At 53.3% G+C, this 24,466-nt stretch overlaps 1 protein-coding gene across 1 annotated transcript; it reads right to left on the bottom strand.

Moving 5' to 3' along the window:
- Positions 1-3,337: 3,337 nt before the first annotated feature.
- On the bottom strand, positions 3,338-24,122 carry IGFBP5 (insulin like growth factor binding protein 5). The gene is made up of 4 exons (XM_060152153.1): positions 22,994-24,122; positions 8,725-8,954; positions 8,303-8,422; positions 3,338-7,107 (listed from the first exon to the last, which is right to left on the bottom strand). Exons 1-4 carry the CDS (start codon positions 23,325-23,327, stop codon positions 6,976-6,978), a joined length of 816 nt encoding a protein of 271 aa, XP_060008136.1. The 5' UTR covers positions 23,328-24,122; the 3' UTR covers positions 3,338-6,975.
- Between the last annotated feature and the right edge of the window lie 344 nt (positions 24,123-24,466).

Genomic DNA, 24,466 nt, shown 5'->3' with positions numbered 1-24,466 from the left:
CGGGTTCGTGCCCCGGTCCGGGAAGATCCCACGTGCCGCGGAGCCTGCGCGTCAGGAGCCTGTGCTCCGCAGCGGGAGAGGCCACAGCAGTGAGAAGCCCGCGTACCGCAAAAAAAAAAAAAAAAAATACAGTGTGTGTGTGTGGAAAAAAAAAAAAAGATACTTTTCCTACCCATCCCCTTCTCTCCCTCTCCTCTGTTGCCTACACAGCAGGAGAGGGGCTGGTTGATGGAGGAGATGGGGAAGCAGCGGGCAGGGAGAGAGAAGGAAGGGGACTGTCCCTTGGAAACAGAGGAGGACTGATGGGGGAGGTGGGAGAGAACATGACGGAGGTTGACTCCATAGGGGTTGGGATGAGAAGATAGGACGCTCTCAGAGGCGGGTCTTGGTTTTCTCTGATAGCGAGAAGGCAGTATGAGGAGGAACGTGAGAGTGTGTTGGGGAACCTGGGAGGTTCCTCAGGCAGGATCTGGAGGTTGGGGATTCTGTGGCGGTGTCAGCCCACACGATGCTGGGACTTTCTCCAGCAGGGCACAGTGGGGCTGTGCAGGAGTGACAAGGGGAGGTTTATCCAGGGCCGAGGGGCTGCAGGGCAGGTGGCACCCGGACAAGTAGATGCTAACAGTGGAGCCACAGGCTCCAGGATCCCCGGGGAAGAGCCGGGGAGGGTCGATGAATCGAACAGCAGAATTGGGGAGACCAAAGGCTCTCGTTCTCCACTGAGTAAAACGCTGACCTTGCAGCGCCCTCACTCCATTTCTCTCACTGGAATAGCTGACCGTGCTTGGAATGGGAGAGGGCGATCTTCAGATTTGCCATGCGGAACCCTTGAGGGCGCCCAGGCTCAGAGAGGGGCTTCAGTGGATGGAGGTGAGACCGTGGAGTTGAGAGTGTTTCTAAGAGTGTGGCCTTGGACCAGCTGCCAAACCTGGGGGTGAGGTTGGGACACAGCAGACCCCAGGCCCCAGCCCAGTCCTGCCGGCTCCCGAGGCCCCCCGGGTGAACACGTGGTCAGCAGCGTGCTCTCGGTCCCGATGACGAACTGTATAGGGAGGGGGTGGGACCAGGTGCACAGCAGCCCGGAGCCAGGTCCCAAATGACATGGGTACCTGAGCAGGATGTCCGGAGGTGAGGGTTGTAGGAGTAGGGGGCATGGTGGAGTGGGCCTGGGGGTGGCATGGGCCCTGAAGGGGGAGCAAGTCTGAGAAGAATCCTGGCCCCCTCCTGCCCCCCACCCACCCCAGGCAGTACGTGGATGAGCAGCTGCCAGCGGAGAGGCCAGGAGACAGTCCCGGGGCAGGTGATGCCATGTGGCCTGACCTGGACCACACGGCCTTCCTGCGTGCCACTCTTCCTGTCCCCGCCCAGCACAACTCATCAGCACTCCCGCCCAGGAAAGTGAGGAAGGCCGGTCCGTCTCTGGCCTCCCAGCGCAGCTGTCATACCCTCCAATCTCTGCCGTCACTGCCGGGCGCTGGCTGAACGGCTGCACATCTGCAAAGCTGTGTACGGGCCCAGTGGTCTCAGGGAAGAGAGCTTCAGTGATGCTTCCGAAGGACACATGCCCAATGACAGGCCAGCCCCTTGCCAGGCAGGGACACTCCCAATGTCTCTGCTTTGCCATGTGACTCGGACGGGGCAGGGCACCGGGGGGGGGGTGTCCGGGTCGGGCAGAGTGGAGATGCCCCCAACTCTGTCCCCCTGCTGTGCCCATGGATGGAGGCCCTTGTTGGGGGTGGCCAGGGGGATGCATGAAGGGCAGTGCCCTGCTGTGGGCTCGCAGATAAAGAGGGGACATGGAGATGAGGAGAAGCGGCCGGAGGAAGGAAGGGCGGATGGTAGAACAGTGTAGGAATTGTGGTCCTTACGCCGCTGGAGGGTTGAAACCAGAGTTACTAGCCATTTCATAACTTTCCTCTTCAGTGGGTGGAAATGGCAACGGGGTGCTGGGCAAGAGCAGGAGGTAGGATTCACCTCTGCCAGAGGTTCCCAGGAGTTGAGAGCTTGGGAGGAACATTCTAGCATTGCCTTCCTTAAAGTCCTCTCTGAGGAGAAGAGACCCATCATTTGCTTAGGAGTTGATTAAGATCGCTTTCTTTAGCAGCGGGAGCTGAGATTAGATGGTAAAAATGATAACAGTCCTAGTGCTAACGCTGCTGAACTGCAGGATCACCCTCCCGCCTAAGCGCCTTGTGTAGGAAACTCACTGGAAGGGTTTCGGAGAGATGGAGAAGGGGGCACCTGGGTTTGGGTCTGGGGGCCCCTCTGGAGGGAGCAGGCCCTGGTTTTGCTTCCACCTGGTCCTCTCTCCTTCCCTCTGTCCTCTCTCTCCCTTCGCCTACCTTCCCTGGACCCTCGGAGGAAGGTGACGCAGGCTAACTGAATGCATAACTTTATTAAATAAATGCTTTGTCACGACAAAAGACAAAGATCAAGGAGTAACATAAATTATAAGTTGAATAAATAGTATACAGCAATCTTCACTTTTTTAATAAAACGTGAGATCCTCAGGTTTTTTGTTTTGTTTTTTTTGTTTTTCTCGTTTTTTATTTCCTTACGTACAAAACACTAAACAGGAGGCGAGCTCTTCCACATTCAGGTGATTTTTTCCCCCCGCTTTTTCTTTTTCTTTTTTTTTCCACAAACAGGTTTTGTTTGTTGGTTTTTTGTTTTTTTTTCATCCTTTTCACCAGTAAAGATTATGAGCATTTATTAACAAAAAAAAGTTGAAAACAAAAAAAGAGGAGAGAATAGCGCTATGGTATGTATGTATGTCAAATTATAAAGAACTACAGTAATATGTGCTGTGGTTATTGCTGTCTAAAAAACAAACAAACCGGTAGGCAACTCGGAATCTGAAGGAATCTTGTCTGACAACTGTCTATCCGTGTGGGCTACTGTGTGATGCTGGTGGTGGACGGTCCGGGACTCAGGCTGGTGGCCGAGGACCAGAGAGGCGGGGTGAACGGGTGCAGGGCGGCTGACCCCCCTCACCTCCCCTTTCTCCCATCCAAAAAAAGTTAAAGAGAGGAGGCCAGAGTCTGTGGAAATGGCTAAACTATATATTCCATTAGAAAACCAAGAAAGTATGTTTATAAAAAGACACCAAAAGCCTATGAGAAAAAAAAAAGTGGAGAATAGTGCAAAATAAGTCTTGCACTTTAGTGGTTTTAAAAATAAAGACAGTACAACGCCCAGGTTGCTGGCCGGTAACCTCCGTTCCTTGGCCCACTACCTCTCAAAATAGAGCCTCCTTTCTCTTGGAAGCCAAATCTGTCCTCTCCGAGACCAGAGGGTTGATTCTCCTTGGCCCACTCCTCTCTGCAATTGTCATCTGAGCTGGATCCCTCTTGGGGGCTAAGTGGATGGAGGGGGGGGCACTGCCCCAGTTGGAGGGGGGCTGGGCAGTTGCTTGGTAGCCCTGTGGCTGCTGACGAGCTGGGCAGTGGGAGAGTGGTGGTCCAGGCCCACCCCCCCGGAGGAGGTTGGCCCTGCTGGGTTACCATGGAGACCACAGAGGTGGTGATAGGGAAATGGGCGAGAGGACAAGGGATGGGACCACACAGGGCCTCCCATCCTCCCCCTCCGTGTGGGGGCTAAATGTCTCCAGGCCTGTCTGTCCAGGCCTGGCTGTCTGAGAAACTTTCGAGTCTCTTCCGTCCCAGATGCCCTGTTTTGCCCCTGTGCGTGGGGCCGCTCTAGGGGCAGGGGGAATCAGTCCTGGCTAGGCCTCCCTAAGTGACCTGGCAGTAGAGGCAGACACAGGTCTTCACTGCCAGAGCGAGGCATGAGTCAAAGGGGGATGGGGAGAGACCTCCTGTTGGCGCAGTGGGCCAACGTTTAGACTTGAGGCCATAGAAAACCCAGAGCCTAAGGCCTCTGGGTGAGCAGACAGCGGCCAACAGGCAGCCTGGGGTCAAGAAGGTCCCTGCTCCGGGACTTCACAGCTGGCAGCTCACCACACCTGCCTTCCCGCCACCTCGCCCAGGGGAGGGCTCACCTTCCTCAATGTCTGCCTCCCCATGGGCTCCCACCCTGGGCTCAGGCCAGACCTCCCTCTGTCTGAAGGTCCAGCATCCTCTAGGGAGTGGCCAGCTGACCGGAATCCTCCCCCCGCCCCGTCCTCCCTGCAAGCACTAGAGAGAGACTCACAGGTTTGGGTTAGTCAGTGTGAGCTTTGGAGGCCTGAAGAGACGGGTGGTGTTAAAGCAGGTCCCAATCCCCCACCTTACGGCTGACGGCAAAGAGCCCATGGAAGGAGCACAGGCCCCTTCAAAGTCCAGTAAACAGCGGGAGGAAAAGACAGCCCCTCTCAGGAACCAGGAACCAGGTCCAGGCCTTGGGGGGTGGGGAGAACTCTGCAAATCCCTGGTTCAGTCTTTTCTTAGGGGGAATGACCCCCCAGTATCCACTCGGTAGATCCCAGGTAGACGACTGATCATGATGCAAAGAAAGAATGGGCGGAAAGAACAGTGAAGTGGGAAAGGCTGACGATACTGGCCTAAGACATTGAAATGTGAATCGGGGGCTTGGGGACAGTTGCGCAGAGAGCTGGGGCACAGTGACACGGCAGGTCAGGGAAGTCCTCACGGCTGCCAAACCCCTCAGTCCCTTTGTCCTGCGAAGATCGACTGCCTCTTCCATCCCAGCCAACCGTCCTGGCCAGGGAAGCAGGAGACATCCCCCCAAGTTCCAGAGCTGCAGGCTTTCCACTAGCTGGAGTGTGTTTGCTCCTTAGCTATCCCTCTTCACCGTCCCCCAGTTAGATGCTGGTGTGGTCTCCACGGCGTCATGTCATCAGGAAAGAGTGGAGAAAGCTGCGTTCACAGCGAGACAGGGTCTCCTTTGCCATGTCCAAGACCCTTCTCCTGGCCGGCGATCTCCATCCTCAGAGGGCAGCCCCAGGGCCGCGCATTTGTTGGGGGGAGTCCGTGGAGGATGGGATTTTTCTTGGTTCAAAGTCTGGCTGCCAAATGACAGCACCCCCAAAACACACATTCCCCGCTTGTCCTGGGCCTTTCCGCCGTCCTCCACCCCAGGACGGAAGCCAGAACTGGCCAGAGTGGATGAAGAGCTTGAAACCCTCTCTGGCCTCAGTCCCTTATTGCAGGGTGAAGGTGGGCAGGTGAGCACATAGGCTTGTCCCTTCCAAACTACGGCTAGTCTCTACTGATCCTGTTTCTGTCCAGCCGCTACAGTCTAGAACCCCTCGAAAGTTACCCACCTTCCCTGGATCCAAGGCCTGGATTAAGCACATTTCTCTCTTACAACCTGTTCCCCCATCTTCCTCTCTCCTTCCCCTTAACTTCCAGAGGCATTATCAGGTGGGGACCCAGGGAAGTGTCTCTTGGCTTTGTTCTCTTTTCTGTCGCTTCGCTCCAAAGCTAGAGCGGGACAGTCAGCCCCCTGTCTCTCCAGCTCTCTGCCCCTCGCTTCATCTACTCTGGCCTGAACAATCACTTTTACTGTTTCCCCATATTTAAACCTTTCACCTCCATCTCTCTCTTTGCCGTCTCTCATTTCAGTCTCTCTCCTGCTCTGCCAGCGTGAAGGCTGAAAGAGGCTTTCCAAAGGCAGGCTCTGTCCAGATGAAACAAAAAGGCTGGGCAGGACCAGGGGGTCAAACTTGGACCTATTGGGTTCACTGGGTGTGGGAGTCCAGAGACAGTGACTTCCCAAGGGTCTAAAGGTGAATGGGATGTCCTGGGGAGCTTGGTGGGTGCACCGCTGGGTGTGCTCGTCCACCTGGCTTGGTGGTACATGAACACACACACACGGGAAATCATGAAAAAAATCCAACACTGTGTCCCACAAAGGGTTGAGTTTGCCGCTGCTCATGGGAGGCAGGCATTATGGGTTGTATTACAAGAAGATGGGTTTTCTTGGTTTTCCCAGAATAAGGACGCTCTTCAATGCCCCCAGAGGAACTACTTGGAAAAGTGAATGCAAACCTTTGACAGAAAGGAAGGAAGAAAGAAAAAAATCAAGAAAATAGATTTATATGCCTATATAATACTATATGGAGCCTTGTAGATAAATACAAGCCCACTGTTTGTTTTTCCAGCCTATCCTCCCCCACAAAGGCTGTGCTAGCTGCGAACTGGATGCAATGAAGGGCTGAAACTACAGGCTTCATTCAGGGCAGAGTTTTAGCCGCCCTGGAAGAACCCATCTTCCCACTCTGGGGGGTGTGGATTGATTTCTCAGAGTCTGCAGTGGGAGTGAAATATGCGCACGTACTTCATACTCATGGATCCACTTAGGGACACCTGCCTATCTAATATCACTCAGTTATGAATTTGCTGTGTGTTGAGAGGAATGGAATGCATTTTAGGTTTTGTAAATTTGAGGGAGAGAGAACACAGTGTCGGGGTGGGAGGAGAGGAAGGACCCGTCGAGCTGTGCAAGCTGCTGGCGGCAGGGGGAGATTGATCCAGGAGAGGCACTGACGCCTGTTGTCTTTTCCTTTCTCCCCCTGTGACCCATCCAAACTGGGCAAATTCCAAGGGTGTCATCGAAGGCCACACCTGGGGCTGCACCCGCTCCTGCCCAAGCGGCTCCCCACCTCGGACCGGGGCTGGACGTAAAGGCGGCTGCTTCCGGCCCACGCTCTGCTTTTCCTTCTCATGACTACTCATCCTCCCCTCTCTCACACACATCTGCTTCCCTCCCTTTTCTTTCTCTTGTTCTTCCTCTCTTGCCCTCCCTGTTCATTCAACTTGCCTCAAAAAGAAAAACTTTTTTAAAGGGGGGGGTGTGTCTCCTTAGCTTTGTGCATCTCCGTTGTTGCCGTTTTCAAAGTTGAGACCTTGCCAGAGATTCCGAGGTCCTCAGTTTCTTCAAATAGATAGATATATGTATTTTCTTCCCTTAAATGAGATGAAATGAGTGGCGTCCTGGGGTGGAGGGAGGCACTGGCTGGAGTCGGGGCTGGGGGGGTGGGATGGGGTGAGGGAAAGATGGGGAGGGGACGCGTCACTCAACATTGCTGCTGTCGAAGGTGTGGCACTGAAAGTCCCCGTCCACATATTCCATGCCTGGCAGCTTCATCCCGTACTTGTCCACGCACCAGCAGATGCCACGTTTGCGGCCACGGGAAGGCTTGCACTGGGGTGGGAGAGTGACAGGCAGTGAGGATGGCTGTACCCCGAGGCTCTGCTCCTGCCTGGCCCTTCATCCTCCCTGCCTCAAGACAGATCCTCACCCCCGGAGAGTTGAGGGAGCTGTACCCAACCCTGGGGGTTCTGATGTCCATACTGCATGGGCGGACGGTGGGGGGGGGGGCGGGGGGGAAGTGCTGATTTAGGCAGTCTTCCCTAGGCTAGCTCCTACGACTTTGTTTCATGTCACCCATTCAGGGTCCTCCAACTTGGTATTTTCCAGAGAATGATATAACCTGATCATGATCATGATGATGAAAATGATGATAAATTAAATTGTTAAATAATAGTAGTAATAGGAGGCATCACTTGTATAGCTGTATCACCTACAAGGCACCGCCTAACACTTACTATATTGTAGGTACTGTTCTAAGTACTTTATAAAGATTAGTCCATTATTCCTCATAATCATGTGAGAATAATAGGTAAAATTATTCTCCATCTTACATGAGAAACTGGAGGCAGAGACATTGACTAACTGGGGTAAGAGGACACAGCTAGTAAACAGGAGAGCCAAGCACTCACGCAACGCTGTCTGGTTCTTGACTCCTAACCTAGAGGAGGGATGCCCTCATCAGAGTCATCTGGGAGGGCATTTGTTAGAAATGCGAGTTCTCAGAGTCTGCCCGGGACCTACCGTCAGAAACTCTGGGGTGGGACCAGCAATCTGTTTTAACAAGACCTCGGGGTGATACTGATGCCCTAGGAAGTCTGAGATCACTACCCTAAGGTAATGTGTACTCCTTAATGGGCTCAGATGACTGCTTAATCAGCCGTTGCCCAAAGGGTAGCCTGGCTGTGAATGGGACACTAAATGATTTCAAGTGGTATGTGGTTAAAACACGTTTTAGAGTCATGTATATGTATATATTTATGTGTGACTATCAGAAAATAACACATCCAACGTGTGACGTGACACAGTGACAGAAAGTTTCCTTTTTAGATGAATTCATGTATGTAAGGTGAATCATTAAAACGTCAGTAGATTACAGTGTAGGAGGGATTGGGGACAATCACGACTGTGACGGGTGCAAGGATTTTGGAGGTTTGGGACAAAGTGTTGTTAATGACAGCAATCCAGGCATTTAGAGGTGGAGGTTTCTGGCAAGTGCCCTGAACTTGGGGCTTGGCACGGGGCGTACCTGCTTTCTCTTGTAGAATCCTTTGCGGTCACAGTTGGGCAGGTACACGGCGCGGGGCACCATGCGCGGGCTGGCCTTGAGCTCCTGAAGGGAAGCCTCCATGTGCCTGCGGCAGGGACCCTGTGTGCGGACAGGAGGGGTGAGAGGCGTGCCAGGGCGCGCGGGAACCACCAGGACGCGCAGAAAGCATGGCTGCGGTATGGGGGGCGTGGTAAAGGGTCTGTGCGCAGAGTCACCGCCTTCCGTCCCCAATACCTGCCACCCAAGGTCTCCCTCCGCCTCGCCTGCCGCACCTCCTGGGCGTATAAAGTGCTGGCATGCGCGCTCATTCAGACGCGGGCTAAGGTGGAACGCTGGGGCGGTGGCGGAGGCTGCGGGGTGTGGATGCAGAGGGGCATGGGGAGAGAATCCTTGAGACTCACCTGCTCAGACTCCTGTCTCATCTCAGGTGCAGAGATGACCCGGGGGTGGGCGGTGTTCTCAGCTCCCCCCACGAACTTGGACTGGGTCAGCTTCTTTCTGCGGTCCTTCTTCACGGCCTCGGCCTTCAGCTCGGAGATGCGGGTGTGCTTGGGTCGGAAAATCTTGGGCGAGTAGGTCTCCTCCGCCATCTCGGAGGTGGTCGGTTCCTCGTGCTCGCGGGAGTCTCTTTCTGCAGGGAGAAGGGGGCTGAGGCCCAGCCGTGCAGAGCCCGAGGCTCGAAGGATTGGGGTGAGGGCACGGGCTCTCTGCCCTCCTGGACTCGTCCAAACTGGGGAAAGCAGGGAACTGAGAACCACGGCACGAGTCGACACTCGTGTAAGTGGTGGGAAATCCAGGGCGACTTCATGGGGTAGGAGAGTGTTGGAAAAGTCAGGCTGATACAGGAGGGGACGTCGGACAGGAGGGAGAGGATATTCTGGGGACGGGGAGGGCGAGGGCTGTGGGAAGGGGCTTGCTTGTTGGGGGGCTGGCTAAGTAGATGGGGTGGTGGCCGGAGGCGGGGCTGTGATGTAAGAACACAATCTGAGACCTAGGCTGTCGGGGGAAGTAGGCGATGGCCAGAACGTGGACAAGAGGCCAAGTCCATCCTTTTGGTGTTTTCGGAACTGCTGGAGTTGAGATATATCTGGAGCCGGGAAACCAAGGGCAGGAGGGTCCTGGGGTGTCTGGACGGGCAGCGAGGTGGGACCATCAGGCAGAACAGGAAGAGGGGAGCCGGGAAAGCCAGAAATGTGGGGTCTGGAGGGGATCAGTGCCGGCGGCTGGGGGTGACGTGGAAGCCCGGGGCCTTGCTTCCTTCTCAGAGCTGGCTCTGTGCTCTGTGCCCTGGGAGGCTGGGACATAACTCAGCTCCAGGCCAAGAGAGACAGACTGCTGGCTGCGGGTGGAGTGGTTATATATAGCAGTGACTTGGTGACAGTCTATATTTAGCTGACTTATGACCTTTAAAGAACTAGGACTTTGTTCATTTATTTGTCGATCTGTTCATTCCAGCCTCCGGCCTTTTCTTGGTCCACAGATTTCCATGAAATTCTCATCTCACAGGCGCCCTTCTCTGGGTCCCTCCTCTCAGCGCCCTGATCTCACCAGCCTAGGCAGACCCAGGGCAGGAGGTCTTCGATTGCTCTTCCCAGGTGGGCAGGATGCCCAGGGTAAGAGCAGGTGTAGGGCAGGGGGGGGTGCGGGCAGGGAACTCTGTCTTCACTGCCCTCTTTTCTTTTCAAATTCTAGAAAAAGAAAATAGGGCTTTGGGGGTGACCCTGAATAACTCAAATAGACTGAAGAAGAATCCGGTTGTCCACCCTCGCTGCTCTCACCGGGCTGCCCTGGAGCTGAGATGGCAAGGCATGGGTTGGGACATAGAAGGAGAGGAATCTGAGGAGGTGGTGTCGAGGAGAGGTGCAGGGAGGGAGCAGTTCTGTGAGAGGACACTGTTTGTGTCCCCGGGGCAGGAGATTTCAGCCCAGGGGAAGTTCCAGGTGTGTGTTAAGAGAGGTATGTGGAGGCCTGGCCTAACCTGGTCAGGATGGCAGGTGGCAGGAAGCACCCAAGCACCTGTTTTGTCTCTTGGCTCGGGATTTGTCAGATTTAATCAAATAGGTAATCCAGTCCTTAAGCCCCGGGCAGGGAAGTGCCCCACCCTAAAGACGCCTCCAGAGGTTTGCAGTGTCCTGGGTGGCGGCCGATTTGGGTATTTATCCACAGGAGAGGAAGGGAAGTAGTTTCTGGAGAAGAAGGTGTGAGAAAGCAAATGACAAAGCAGTGGGCAGGCTCTCCCTGAACAAAATTCAGTACCAGGATCCCTGTCCCCTTCCGGCCTTTCACTCCCTCTTCCCACCACGTCCTGCCCTGTGCTCTGACTCTATCAAAACCCATCGGGATGATAAGTCAACAAGGTGATGCACCTGGCAGGTGGAATGGAGCCTTCCGGAGATTAGCTAACAGAGGGATGTTTTTGGCGTAAACCAACTTTTCCTGGTTGTGGGATTAGCTAGGATGGGGGTGGGATGCAGGGTGGAGCAAGCTGATTTGGGGGACTCTGTGCGAAGTGAAAGATTAGGGCTCTGTTATCTAGTAATTCAGGCCCAAACCTGAGGCCCAGGTCTTGAGGGAGGGGGTGAGGAGAGGAAAAGCGAACCATTGCCTAGTCACATCTTACTGAGTGACTTGACACTTCACTCAGACTCTCTGGGCATCCCCAAGCGCTCTGACCCTCGCTTGAGCAGTGGGGGAGGGGAAGGGGCAAGAGATGGTTGCCATTGAAAGGCTGGGAGCATTCTGGGTGTGCATGGCCACACGCCTTCCCCAGTCAAGATTGTAACCAGGTGAAGGGAGGGGAGGAGGGCGAGAGGGCTGGGTGTGGGACGCGTGGAGGAAGGATGAGCATCTCCTTTGGGGGCTGCTCTGGCCTGGCCCAGAGGGAAAGCAGACTGTCCTCAGGGGCACCTGTGGATCTGGGCTGTTCACCGGGAGAGGTCCCCGGGGCTGCTTACTCCCAGTGGCTGGCTGTCCCAGCTCCCCGAATGCCTCCAATAGTCCGTCCCTGTGTCCACAAGTACACGCACCCATCCCAGCGGTACTATTTCTGGCTCTTAAAGATATCTGGGGTGGGAGTGCCACCCACCTTCTTCTGGTCACCTGTTTTGGGGGCCCCCTGTCCCTTTGGTCAGAGGGTGTGATCCTCCAGATGCCGTTTCACCTTCTCTCACGGAGCTTCTCTCTCTGGCTTTGGTGGTCGTGGAAGTACATTGGCTAATGCCCACCCTCCCCCAGCGTCAGCAGCCCTTCTCAAGACTCTTCATATTTTAGGATCTTTGAGAAGTGCTGTGGCTGCCCTTAACCTTGACTCACCCTTCCTGGGAGGAGAATAGGGCTGTTAACAATGGTTCAAGAAACTTTGGGGCAATTTACTTTGACCTCTCTTGGTCTTATGTCCAAAAGTGTTAGCTTTGCGACTAAGCAAGGATGATACTGGAGAACAAAGTGCCTTCTTTAAGGAACTCAAAGTACTTTTGCAAACCCTCTGTCCTTCCCCTGGCCTCACCAAGGCCGGGTTCCTGAGGGCGTACCCTCCCCAGTTTGCAGTCTCTTTGGCTGTTTCTGAAGGGCAGACTTAAAGTTTTGATGTGCCTCCCGGGTTTCGGTGCCACTTAACCCCATGGGACCTATTACTTAGGCAGCGGGAGAGTCGAGTATCAAAGATACTAATCAGGGTCTTGTGGTCACCTGTAGGCTCCAGAGAGACAGTGGAAACTTGGAGCGGAGCCAGGGCAGAGCCACGAAGATTAAAGGGCTGGAAAGTAAGACTGGAGCTGGGATGCCAGAGCCAACTAGCCCTACTCAGCTGCTTTGCAGCTGAGTCATAAATAGGCTTGCAATTTTGGGAGGGTTTAAGTTTTAGATAAAACAAGAAGGCACAAGTAGACTGGCAGCTCCTGAGCTGTTGCATCCAAAGAAAATGGAGCAAGGTTGCAGAAGGGATTTAGGTGGGATATAAGGGAAGTTGCCCTGCACGTGAATAGCAATCTAGGGAACTTAGCAATGCAGTAGTTCTGGAACCCAGTCGACCAGCATGTCAATACCTCCATACGGCCAGTAGGTGGCGGAGGAGACCGATGGCCGCAGAACACGTCCGTGGCGCTTCCTTGTAGGGACTAAACAATTTTAAAATCTGGAATTTGTGTGCCTCCCTCCCCTACTTCTCTGACAGCCACCCCAAACCTCCCCTCTTTGTGTGTCTGCGGCATGCATGGAAAGAGTCAGGGAGATGGACATGCACGGACTGGGAAGGACCCACGGGGGGGTCAGGGTGGAGAAGGCAGGTGTGGGGCGGGGGCAATGCTACCAGTGTGTAATCCCCTGCTGTTTCTTTAATCTGCACCTGAAACACGGTCAGGGAAAGAAGGGAAACAGATCGAGGACCTCCCTTCCTATCTCTAGATGTTATTTTGAAAGGATTCTGCAGAGAGTGGGCAAGGGAATGTTCACTATTGTTCCCTCCTCTGGGAAACTGTTGAGGCAGGGCCCTTTAACTCCATGATCTATCCAACAACTAAGGAAGCAAGGGTTCTCATATTGTCCCGATATTTACCTTTGGATAACTATCTGATTCTCTGCTCTATTCTGCCCCCAGTCCTGCCACCCGGGCTCTCTGATGCTCCCAGCCCCTGCAGTGTTAGGGTGGGCAACTCAGTTTCTCCTTCCTTCATAAGGCGCTGTGCGTTCACACTGATGCAGCAACATCCACTCCCCAGGGCAACACGAAAACCTGCCTGAGGACTGTGCCATCCTCATGTCCCAGTGAACCTTTTTTTTTTTGGCCACGCCATGAAGCTTGTGGGATCTTAGTTCCCCAACCAGGGATTGAACCAGGGCCCCGGCAGTGAAAGTGCTGAGTCTTAACCACTGGACCGCCAGGGAATTCCCCCAGTGAACCTTGAGTGTGTCTGGGTGCAGGCCCAGCTAGTGTGGACCCAGAGGCATCCCAGGGCGGGCACTGCTCCTCACAGCACAAGTGCCAATGCATGCTCCCTCCCCAAGCCCCACCACGGTCTCCAACCCGCCCTCTCACTGTAGTTCTCCCGAAGGCACAGGGTGCTTTAGCAGCAGGACCAGGTACTTGCTCTTAGGAAGCCTTCTCATCCCACCTGCTCCCCGAGCCCAGCGATGGGGTGGGTCCAGTTGGGGACCTTCTGCTTCCTGCAATCGAACCTTCCACCCTAGGGCTGTGAGTCCTACCTTGGCACCATTAACAGCCTGGGCCCAGCCTGGTGTTTGTTTCCCACACTATCTTGACCTCATAATCAAACGTAGAGAAAATGGGTGGACCAGATATTGTGACTTCGCCTACGGAAACTGAAGAAGCTGAGGTGTACTTGGAACGCGCAGCTCAGGAAGGATGTGGGGCTTTGCCAGGCCACTTGGACCTGGGAGTAGTCTCTTTTCCTAGCCAGAAGACAAGAGGGGTTCACCCAGAATCTCTCTACAAGGAATGAAAAGGGGAGCTGGGTTTCCACTGCCTCTCATTCTAGCTCCCTCTGTAGAATTCAAACAGTAAGCTTCTTAAGGGGAGAACTTTGTCATTTATCTTGGTCTCTCCAGCCTATGGTCTTCAATAAATAATCTTTAAATGGAGAGATGCGTGAATCTGCTCACGAGACAGAGCGCAGGTCTAGGAGCAATTCTGTAATGCCAGCGGCGGCATGTTAGAGCTCAGTGGATACCCTGAGGGGTCATGTCACCCATGCACCTGCCTTTAAACACAGGAGCTGCTGCAGAGGGAACAAGGCGGCAGGGAGGTGAGCCTCACAGGAGCGGGAAGAAGTAGGGTCCCCTGGATTTACTGGGCTTCTTTGATCTAAGACTGTGCTGTCCAATACAGTTGGAATGAATAAATATTAAGTCAGATTACAAACTCAGCTTCTCAGTTGCTCCAACCACATATCTGCTGCTCAATGGCCACATGTGGCCAGTGGCTACTGTGTTGGACAGCGCAGATCGACGACACCTCCATCACTGCCGAAAACTCCCCTGGGCAGCTCGTCCGAGGGCACTGATCCATGCCTGGGTATGGCTGGATTCTCCGTGCCTCCTCTCCACTTGGCCTTGTTTCCTAGCCAACCTGCAGTCTCCTGCTCTTTGCTACACGTAAGGCTTCTGCGAAAACGCTGGATCAGCTGCTCACTGTTTAAAAAGATGTGAGACGTGTCTCAGTCTCCTGAAGTTTGACCATTTCCCAGCTGCAGATGCCAAGAGACTCAATTACACTGTGTGTGCCTTTGCATAAAGAAAAAGGGGACGGGGCAGTAGGGAGGGCTGCAGAGCCCTCCAGGGGAGCTGCCCCGTCCCTGCTCCTACCCGTAACATCACTGACCAGTGCCTACCTTGCCCCAGTCTCTCTTGGAAGACTCTGTTTTCTTTTCCTCTGTGGTTAGTAACAGACATGCATGTTCTGGGCTCTTCTTCACCTGAATTATGGGCTGAGAAGGGAAGGAACACTGACTTCCCAAGAGGAAAAGAAACCCAAACGACTGTTACCCTAAGGAACCAGTTGCAAGAAGGGAGGAGTTGCAAAAAGACACTGGAGGGGAGTCTTGCTGACCTGGGGTACATGGCAGAGGCGGGGAGCAGATTCAGAGAGTTAGTGACTGGACAGAGAGAGCAACAGGCTTAGCCCCCTGAGCTCCTTTACAGCCCCCCGCCATTTCAGGCCAGGAAAACCAACGTGGGTATGTGACATCTCTATCCTGAGCACAGAAATAAAGACACCATAGAGCAAAGCAAAGAAACAGAGTCAGGAGCCAGACTACCAGCCCTTGACCTTCAGTCATCCTTCTTGGGAGGAAGATGGGGCTGCTAACCGTGGTTCAATAAATCCTGGTGCAGGTGTACTTTGACCTCTCTTAGTTGCTTCCTCTCCTCTCCTTGCCTTAGTTTTCTCATCTGAGTCATGGGGAGGATGACAACAGCCACTTCTCCATAGGGTTGTGAGGATTCTATGAGCTGCTACGTGCTAATGAACTCTCAGCGTAGGTCTCTGCCTTGGTAGGTCTCTGTTGCCTCCCACCTCCCTTGTTCCCATCATCAACTAAAAATCTGGTTGCTGTGATATGTGGCTGACAGGTGCCTACTTGTAGATCACAAGATCTCAGGTGCCTTGGACTGAAGAAAGGTCTGCTGGGAAGTGATGGCTCTACCTTCATCTCTGGGGAGACTGATTGCCAACCTCAGGTGAGAGGGGCTTTGCCCAAGAGCTTCTGAGGACTGCTTCCCACTTAGAGAACTCAGCTTGGGAGTCTGTCCTTTGTCTAATCCCATTCCTTCATGCTGCATTAAGGCACTAGGTCTTTTTACCTAAAGATGGAGAGAGAAAAGGTGACCCACCACCTTTCCGCAGTGTAGATACGGCAGGTGTCAGGTTGGTGACACTTCCCCAGAATGAAAGGCTGGGGTCCCACTCGCACATCCTCCACTGTAAAGGAAGGATCCTCCTTATTTTTTCTCCCTGGGGACAAACTAGGATTCAGGGCCATGACTCTGACACACATTTCTTGATCCCTGGGCGGCAGCTGGTGATAAATTTACCCATAAGAGATACACACTTATGCGCAACTCCCAAGATGAGTATATCCAGCCATCCAGTATCTCTCTAGACTTGGGGAAGGCACATGCTCAGTAGAAACGTCTCTATCTCTTTCCTATATACACCCCAAACCAGAAGGTAATGGAGGGGTGAGGTGGGGGGCAGCCTTGAATGGGGGAAGGGGAGATGAGGAGAGGCAGGAAGTGAGGGACCATTTCTCCGACCTGGCCACACTCCCACTGGTGACTTATCACGGCCCATTCAGAACAGCACAATTAAGTAGCCAAATTCCCTGAGAAGTCCTGTATGACCAGAAGGGGGCGGCAGGGAGCGGATGGTTTGAACACTTTTTTTTTTTTTTCCCCTCCCAACCCTGGTTCCCCTAAGAAGAGAGACTTGCTAGGGGTCAAACAAGGGAGTCTGTCCTGTTTGGCAATTAAAGCTCAGACTCTTTTCCTTTTTGACTTCTTTGGGGCAGGAGGGGAGTAGAGACAGTATTTCCCTTCTCAGGTATGGGAGGGGCTTGCTGGTGGCCTCTGCCCTGTCCAGTTCGGTGGCCACTAGGTATATGTGGCTTTTGGCACTTGAAATGTGGCTAGTGGGACTGAATTTTAAGATTTATTTCATTTAAATTAAAAAAATATCCTTGGTTATTGGAAAACTTTTGAGTATATTTAGGGCAACTCAGGTATACGAATCTACTTTTCCAACTGTAAATCTTATGAAAACTAAAAATACAGATCAAGTATTTCCAATGAAAATTTGGTGTTTGAATTGAGATGTGCTGTAAATGTAAAATACACTTCAGATTTCAAAGACTTAACATGAAAGAATGTAAAATATCTCATTATAATTGCTTATTTTGAGTATATATGGAAATTATAATATTTTGGGTATGTTGAGTTAAAACATACAGTTAAAATTAATTCCACCTGTTTCTTTTTACCTTTTTTTTTTTTAAAAAAGTGACTCTTAGAAAGTTTGAAATTACATATGTATGTGGCTTGTATTATATTTCAGTCGGACAGTGCTGTTCTAAAGGGTGTGGAAGGAGAGCCATCTTCACTGAGGTGACAGGGAGACTGGGGAGCAGCTCCCCAGTACAGCTGTAATGGTACAATCTACCCAGTTCAGGATAATAGGGGCCCATGTAAAACATCCCTGCAAACCAGGAGAGGTCATATGAGGCTAGGTTCTGAGTGCAAATTCAATCTGGGTTTTGCTTCAGGATTTGGTAAGAGAAGGGCTGATCTCTGATGGTTTAAGTGAGGGATCAAAAATAAGATAACCTATTTACTTTAAAACACCCCCCAGGGCTCACCTGGTGGTCTAAGCCGGGGGTCCCCAGCCCCCAGGCTGCAGACCGATATTGGTCCGTGGCCTGTTAGGAACCGGGTCGCACAGCAGCAGGTGAGCAAGGAGAAAGCAAAGCTTCACCTGCCGCTCCCCATCACTGGCATTACCGCCTGGACCATTCCCCCTCACCCCTGCTTCCGGTCCGTAGAAAAATTGTCTTCCATGAAACCGGTCCCTGGTGCCAAAAACGTTGGGGACAGCTGGTCTAACCTATTGGGAAGACAGCCTTATCTGCCTCCTTCTTAAGAAACCCCCAAAGGAGGAGCTGCACCAGCAACCAGGATGTATGAGGATGGCTCCCAGCAATTCCTCAGATCAACGTGAGGCCCCCAGCTGTAATCTGGAGGGTTTCCTCTCCTCTCTTTCTGAAAGAGCTCCCACATACCTGACTACGTTCAAAAACCCGGTGACCTTCTCTCTCTCTTCCTTAACAACTTTTGTGGCATGTGGTTTTCTCTCTTTTTCTTCTGATGCGCAAATCCCCCAATCACTCCCTCACCCTCATCCCACCCCACCCGAGCTCAGATCTCATCATCTTGCTGCGCGGCTCCATGGAAGCCCGTGATGGTGGAGGCTGGTTGCCATGGGAAGCCGGCCACTTCTGTGCCGTGGGCTCCTTAGAGACTGTGGACCGCTGCCTAGCCAAGGAGCAGCGAGGGCCTGCCTGCCTGCCTGCCCGCATCAGGACAGCTCCCTGTCATTCAGGAAATGAGGTTTGGCACATGGACCTGAAGTCCTGACTGAACACACCACCCTTCTTGCCCCCATCCCAAACCACTGGCTTAAGCCAGCCTTGCTTGCAAGACCGTGCAGAAAAAGGGACAGAACGGGGAGGGATTGCAAATAAAGGGGTACTGCCTTCTCCACTTTGGCGTCACTTCACTTCTTCCCCTCAAATGGAGCACTCCCAGTTCTGAGTTCTTATTTCATCCTCACAACCCGCCCCCCCCCAGCTCCTCCCCCCGCCCCCAAAGCTATGGGATGACAGCCTCGGGTGATATTTGCCAAAGACCTCATTGCAGGTTAGACCAGACTGAGGCCAGAGACCTAGTGACTTAAGGAAGAAAGCCAGGGAGAGCGGAACGGAGGCCTAGGCTCAACACGATTCTAAGGCTGAGTTCTCGCCCTGGCTCTGCCTCTAACCCTGCGCCTAATTCTGGGCTAGTGACTTGCACTTAGGGCCTCAGAGTCCTCATCTGTAAAATGAGGGCCTTGACTGCCATGATGCCATGATCCCTGCGGGTTCCTTCCAGCTGTAGCATTCTTTGGCCAACACCCAGACAATTCCTGGAGAGACTCTCGGACCTAGCTAAGTTGAGTGGCCAGGCAGGAAAGGCTACTTTGCCTCTCATAGAGATTTCCAGTCACTTCTCTGGATTTATATTTAAGAAGGAAAAAAAAAAAAAAGACATCATAACAGATATCATGGCAAGAATTGGAGCTTGAAACAAGAATGGAGGATTCTGTGGATATGGGGAGAGGGGACCAGAAGCTTAGAACTGGCTTTTTTAATTTGCTTATTTCTTCCTGCAGATATGTAATAAATCTTATTTTTTGGAAAACATATGTCCAGATTACACTTGAAGGATGGTCTCTGGGGGTTGCAACTTTTGGACCTACCATAGTAAAAATGCAAAACAAAATCTCAAACAAAACCTCACCAAACAGCCTCCTCCCTCTTCACTTCTGCTTCCAGTGGGACCTCATTGGTACCTGGTCTGTTTACGGTGTTCTTCCAATTTCTGGAGGCAATAGACCTGGAGTGTGGTGGCCCTTCTCCAAAATTTTATTTTCCATACATTAAATAACTGAGTTTCAAAGACACTGCTCAGGTACAAAGTAAAAACTTTAGATGACAAAAATCACCTTCTTTTCCTGTTAGCACCTTCCCCCTTACCCCACCCCCCCCTTCCCCATTAAGGGGACCAGGGTTTCTGCTGGGATTCCTGCTCCCATGCCCTTTGCCGTGACCCTCATGGTGACCTCTGGCTCCTAGGTCAGGCTGGTCCCCCCTCTGCAGCTGCAAGCCCACCTGCCTGCTCAAATCCAATCCAAGCCCCAGGACTAACGCACAGCTGCTCCAAGTTAAAACTGAAGCCCTCAGGGGAAGGCCTTGGAGTTGGGGGATGGAGAAGGGGGTGGGATGGGAGGGAGGGATAAGAAAGGGGTCAGGGTGGAGGTGGGGAGGGTAGGGGGAGAAGTGGAAAGAAAATGAGCTCTCACTGTGGCCAACTGTGCTTGCTCTTCCAGTCTGAACTGACAAAGCAGAAAGAGGGGGAAGGGAGGGGAGGGGGAAGGCAAGAAAAATCAAGTTAAAAGCACCCTCTCTCGTCTTCCCAGCTCCCATTTTGGTTGGCTCAGGGCACAGCCAGCCTCTTAAAGACTTGTTTCAAAGGGAGGGGATACGGGTGGGAAAGGAATCTGTCTCCTTCAGTTTTCCGTGATCTTGTTCAACCCAGACAAAAATTTGGCCAATAAACCTAACTCTGGAACTTGATTTCAACATGGCATTTGGACCAGGCTGAGAATGGAAGCCAGGGTGCTGGAGGGCCAAACCCCTCAAAGAAGCAAAGGCGGAATTCATTTTTATTTAGGTAATTTTTCTTTCTTTCCCAGAAGCATATTTTCTGTTCTTCCTCTCTTATTTCTAAATGGCAGAACTGAAACCCAGAACCCACTTCTCCCTGTATCCCAAACTTAATATCTCACAGGCACAAGAGAGATCTTCCAGACCCGGGCAAGTATGTGCGCCAGTAAAGCCGCAAGGCTCCTTCTCCAAACAAAGCTGAGAGCAAAGCTCGGTCCTTCCTTGACTCGACCCAGCTCGCCCATATTTATTGAGCTCGGTCCAATAAATAACTCCTGTCTCCCGCCTCCCTCTAGCCCTCCCTCACATTGCCCTCTGTTTCTATATCTATCTTTGCCCCTGAACTGGCCAGAATAAAATGCAGGGCCTGGAGCGCTCCCGGCACCAGGCTCGCGGGCGGACGCCCTCTCCCGTTGCTCAGCAACGCGCCTAGCAAAACACCAGTCCCCTCCCGCCCTCCGCTCTTCCTCCCAGAAGCTTTGGCTGCCCGCCATCTCGCTCTCCTCAGCTCCCCATTTCTGATTCTAGAAATGCACTTTTTTTTTGGTTGGAAAACCCCCCTAAATCTCTCTCTCTCCATATATTTTTTGATATATGTGCATATGTATATTATCATCTATGTCTGTATCTAAATTTGGGGCAAATCCAAGTTCGCACTGCTGGTATCGGTAGGGAGGAGTGGTGGTGGAGTGTCAGGGGGCAGTAATTTTGCCTAAAGGAGCTGACACTCTCCTCCCTCTCTCTGTTCGTTGAGCTCTCTTTAAGTACCGTCGCTGCACCATCTCCAACTTTTGGGGGACCCACCCAGTGGTTTTCGGGCTGAAAAGCTCTAGCCAGGAGAGCCCACTCCCATCCCATCCATCCGGGAGGAAGGCGTCAACTCCGGCCACCGGTCAAGGGCAGCCATCCAGCGACTACAGTGGGTTAGGCACCTGCTTTAGGCGGGTGGAGTCTTCCAGAGGGATGGGGATGGGGATGCGGGAGGGGGAGGAAGGCTGCTCCGTGTTGGTCCAGAGGCACCTTGAAGGTGGGGGCTGAGGAAGGGGCTGCAGAGAAGTCTAAAAGGCATCTTGCTTGGGACAAAAGCGTGTGTGTGTGTGTGTGTGTGTGTGTGTGTGTGCGCGCGTGTGTTGGGTTGAACTGGAACGTTGGATGCGCCCGTTTGCTCTCCCAGCAGCTGCGCGCGCGGGCACCTTCCACACCAACCACATCACACCAACCATACGGTTGGGCAAATAAAAATGGGGCCAGAAGGCGGCTGAGCGATAGCTTGCATGCTTTCGATGTGACCGGATTGTTACCCAGAGCGCTCGCTTCCAAGCCAGGAAATCGATTCATACCCCACCCCCCACCCCGTGCTAAGCTTTTCCAAATCCACATCCCACAAGATGAAGGCGAGGGGGACCGCCTTTGAAAAGTGGCTATTAATAAAAATAACTTCACAAACCGGCCTCTGGGGCCTCCGGGGCCTGCACGTTGCTCTCTCTCCCTTTTTGCAGGCTGCAGTCTGGAGAAAGACTACCTCTTGCAAAGCTGGAGGGACGGCCTCCTGCGACAGGCAAAACCTGCAGGGTTTGTGGGCATCCAGGTCGAACCCAGGAAAGGTCTCCTGCCTCTTCTCAAGCGCCAACGCACTCCTTTCTTACACGACAGTGTCTGTAGTGTGCAGTTAAGAAAACTCACGTTGGGGTGCTCGTAATGGAAGGGGATAGGAGGTAAGAAGAGCATTGTCCCAGTAATAAAATACTACACGGAATAAACATTATTTAGCTAAGTCTGAACCCCTTTGGGAGAGGACCGATAACGACGTCTCAGAACCCAGACTCTTGTGTAGAGTTCATTAAACTTTTGCTAAAAATTTAAGATCAAGTAACTTTCCAAAAGGAAACCCAGTCTAAGGGGCGCAGAACTGTTCTGATTGAAAAGTAGAGCTCTGTCAACCTTTTAAACCCGAGACTCCTGGCACTGAGACTTTGGGGGCGGGGCAACCCGGAGGCGGGGCTACTTGGAGGTGGAGGGGAGGCTCCGGGAGCTTGGCTTTTCCGTCTCCGCCCCCTTGATTTTGCATTCTGCGTTTCCAGGGCCCCTCTTCCATTTACACCACGCCCACTTGTGATCTGGTTTGAGAGCTTGAGGGGCAACGCGGGAGAGTGGGCGATTAGCACTGGCGGGGAAGCTGTGATGTCTGAATTTCATGCCTCTTCTGGCTTCCCAACCCTGTATCCACCTTTCTTCCTAGGTAAAATCTGAACTGGGGCACGGGAAAAGGAGTTAGATTCGGGGACAAACACCAGCCCTGGAACACCAAACCCTTCCTTCTTATCTCTTTCCATCACTCCCGCCCTCCCCCACTTACCGCCTCACCACCTTCCCGCCGCCTCTGAGCTTGACTAAAGTAATCTTTCCTTTCCAGGGAGGAAAAACGGTATTTTGCATTTCAGTATGTTGTATAATTGACCGCGGTCAATCCGATCGAGTCAAGAGCAATGGGTGTGCACGTGGGAGGGGCATCGAAGTCCCCACCCAAAAGCATTAGCTACCAAGGGTGCGTGCGTGCGTGTGTTATGTGTGCATGTGAGTGTGCGTGTGTGTCTGGTGGGGTAGGAGAATAGAAACGTCAAGGAGGGACTGGGGGGTGGGTGGGTAGGGGGCTGGGAAGGACAAAGGTGGAATTACCACAGAAGACCGGTGACGCCTCTCTCTCTCCAGGTCCCCAGTTAAAGCAATATTTTAACAAAAGACATTATTTTTTTTCAAGTTCAGGAAAAAAAAAAACCCCAACAAACCCACCCCACAACATATTGGGTAGATGGGGGTGGTGGAGAGGGAGTTAATAATGTAAGGTGTACATTTTCGGACTGGAGATTCAGTACCTGGGGATTTGGACCTGGAGACTGAATAGGATCTTAGAGTCAGTGTTTAGTCGAGGGGGAGGGGTGGGGTGGAGGAGGTGTGGGCAGGAGCGAGGAAAAGAAGCGAAAACAGGGAGAGCCTCGGCTAGACAGTAACCCGGGTAGCAGGATCGGCCAGGGTTCCAATCCCGAGGGGCAAGGACCCTCCCCGCCCTCCTCCCGGGATGCACCCAGGCTCTAAGCCACTTGCTGGGCAGAGCGCGCCGGGCCAGCCTGTGCCGTGTCCCCCGCCCGTGCGCCGCATAGCTGCCTGGCACACTGAGCGTGCTCACCGATCTTGGCTTGCTCGCGGTAGCTCTTTTCGTTGAGGCAAACCCCGCGGCCGTGCAGCAGGGCATGCAGCGGCTTCTCCTCATCCTGCCGGGGGAGGCAGCGCAGCCCCTGGGCGCAGCGCTCAGTATAGACGCCGCACGACTGCCCCTCGGCCAGGGCGCAGGTCATGCAGCAGCCGCAGCCCGGCTCCTTGACCAGCTCACAGCCCAGGGGGCTGGGGGGGCACATGGAGAGGGCTTTCTCGTCGCAGGGCTCACAGTGCACGAAGGAGCCCAGGCCCTGGGCCGGTCCCGCACAGGCGGCCAGAAGCAGGAGGACCGCGGTGAGCACCATCTTCTCCGAGTCTCCCCCTTTACCTGGGGCGGGGCAGGAGCGCGAGAATGAAGGGAGAAGGGGGCCAAGAGGGCGCGCGGAGAATTGATTTTTCTTTTGAAAATTTCTGGCAGGTAGAGCAGGTGGCCTCCGCCAGACAACTGCAAAATGTAGGGAGCGATGGAGGGCTGGGGTGCCTGCAAGCAAGTCTCAGTTGCAAAGATTACGGACTTGCAACAGGTAGGGGAAAAAAGAGCAGCGCCAGGTGCACGCAGAGGGATCGGAGGCGGGAGAAACAACCCCTCCCCAAGCCTGACCTGGTCAGAATTGCGGGGCGGGGGCCAAAAATTATTCACCCCAAAACCACCACCGGAATAATGAGATCGGAGGCTGTGGAGGAGGGGGTGCGGGGGGAGAAAAATAGATTTCGTCTTCAAAATTTTTGTTTAAAATCTCCAAGTGCACCCGGCTCCTTTCTAACCCTCAGCTGCCAGCGGCGCGCGGCTGCCTCGGAACAGGTAAAAGGCGGAGGCTGCAGCCGCGAGGGTGGGGGGAAAATGTGGAAATAGAGAAAAAAAAAAAAAGACCAAATTCAAGCCCCTAACACCTCTTTTCTCCCACTCTGCCAGCACCTCTTCGAAATTCGCAGGTTCTGCGTGAAGCCCGAAGCAGGGTGCAAACGGAGAAGGGGGTGATGAAAAGGAGGAAAAAAAGAAAAGAAACAAAAAAAAAGGAAAAAACCCACACCGCTTTGCAGCTCTTTCCTAGCTCTTTTTCCCCGGCAGAAGTTTCCAAAGAGACTACGGGCTCCGGTCGAGCAGGCGCTTTTAAATAGACGGCCCCTGGCTGCCAGCCAGTTTGTAGCTGCAATTTGAGCTCCCCAACACCCAACCCAGGCAAGGATGCCAAGGAGTACAAACTCACACGGGGTGGGGGTGGGGAGAGGCCTTCTAGACACACGGGGGCTCCCCTTCGCCGCCCGAACAGCGCCCTCCTCTCCCGGAGTGGAGAAAGGGCCGCGGGGGACGGGGCTCGGACTGCCCAGAGCGGGCAGGAGGCGAGGGGCGAGTGAAGGAGAGTTCTTCGCAGCACGGTGGATACAATACGGAGTAACCCGTCTCCCGGTCCCTCCCACCCCTTAACTAGCCAAGGCCCAGGCT

The sequence above is a fragment of the Lagenorhynchus albirostris genome, chromosome 6, assembly GCF_949774975.1.
Source record: "Lagenorhynchus albirostris chromosome 6, mLagAlb1.1, whole genome shotgun sequence".
Classification (NCBI taxonomy): Eukaryota; Metazoa; Chordata; class Mammalia; order Artiodactyla; family Delphinidae; genus Lagenorhynchus; species Lagenorhynchus albirostris.
This window is presented reverse-complemented; position numbering and strand designations above follow the sequence as displayed.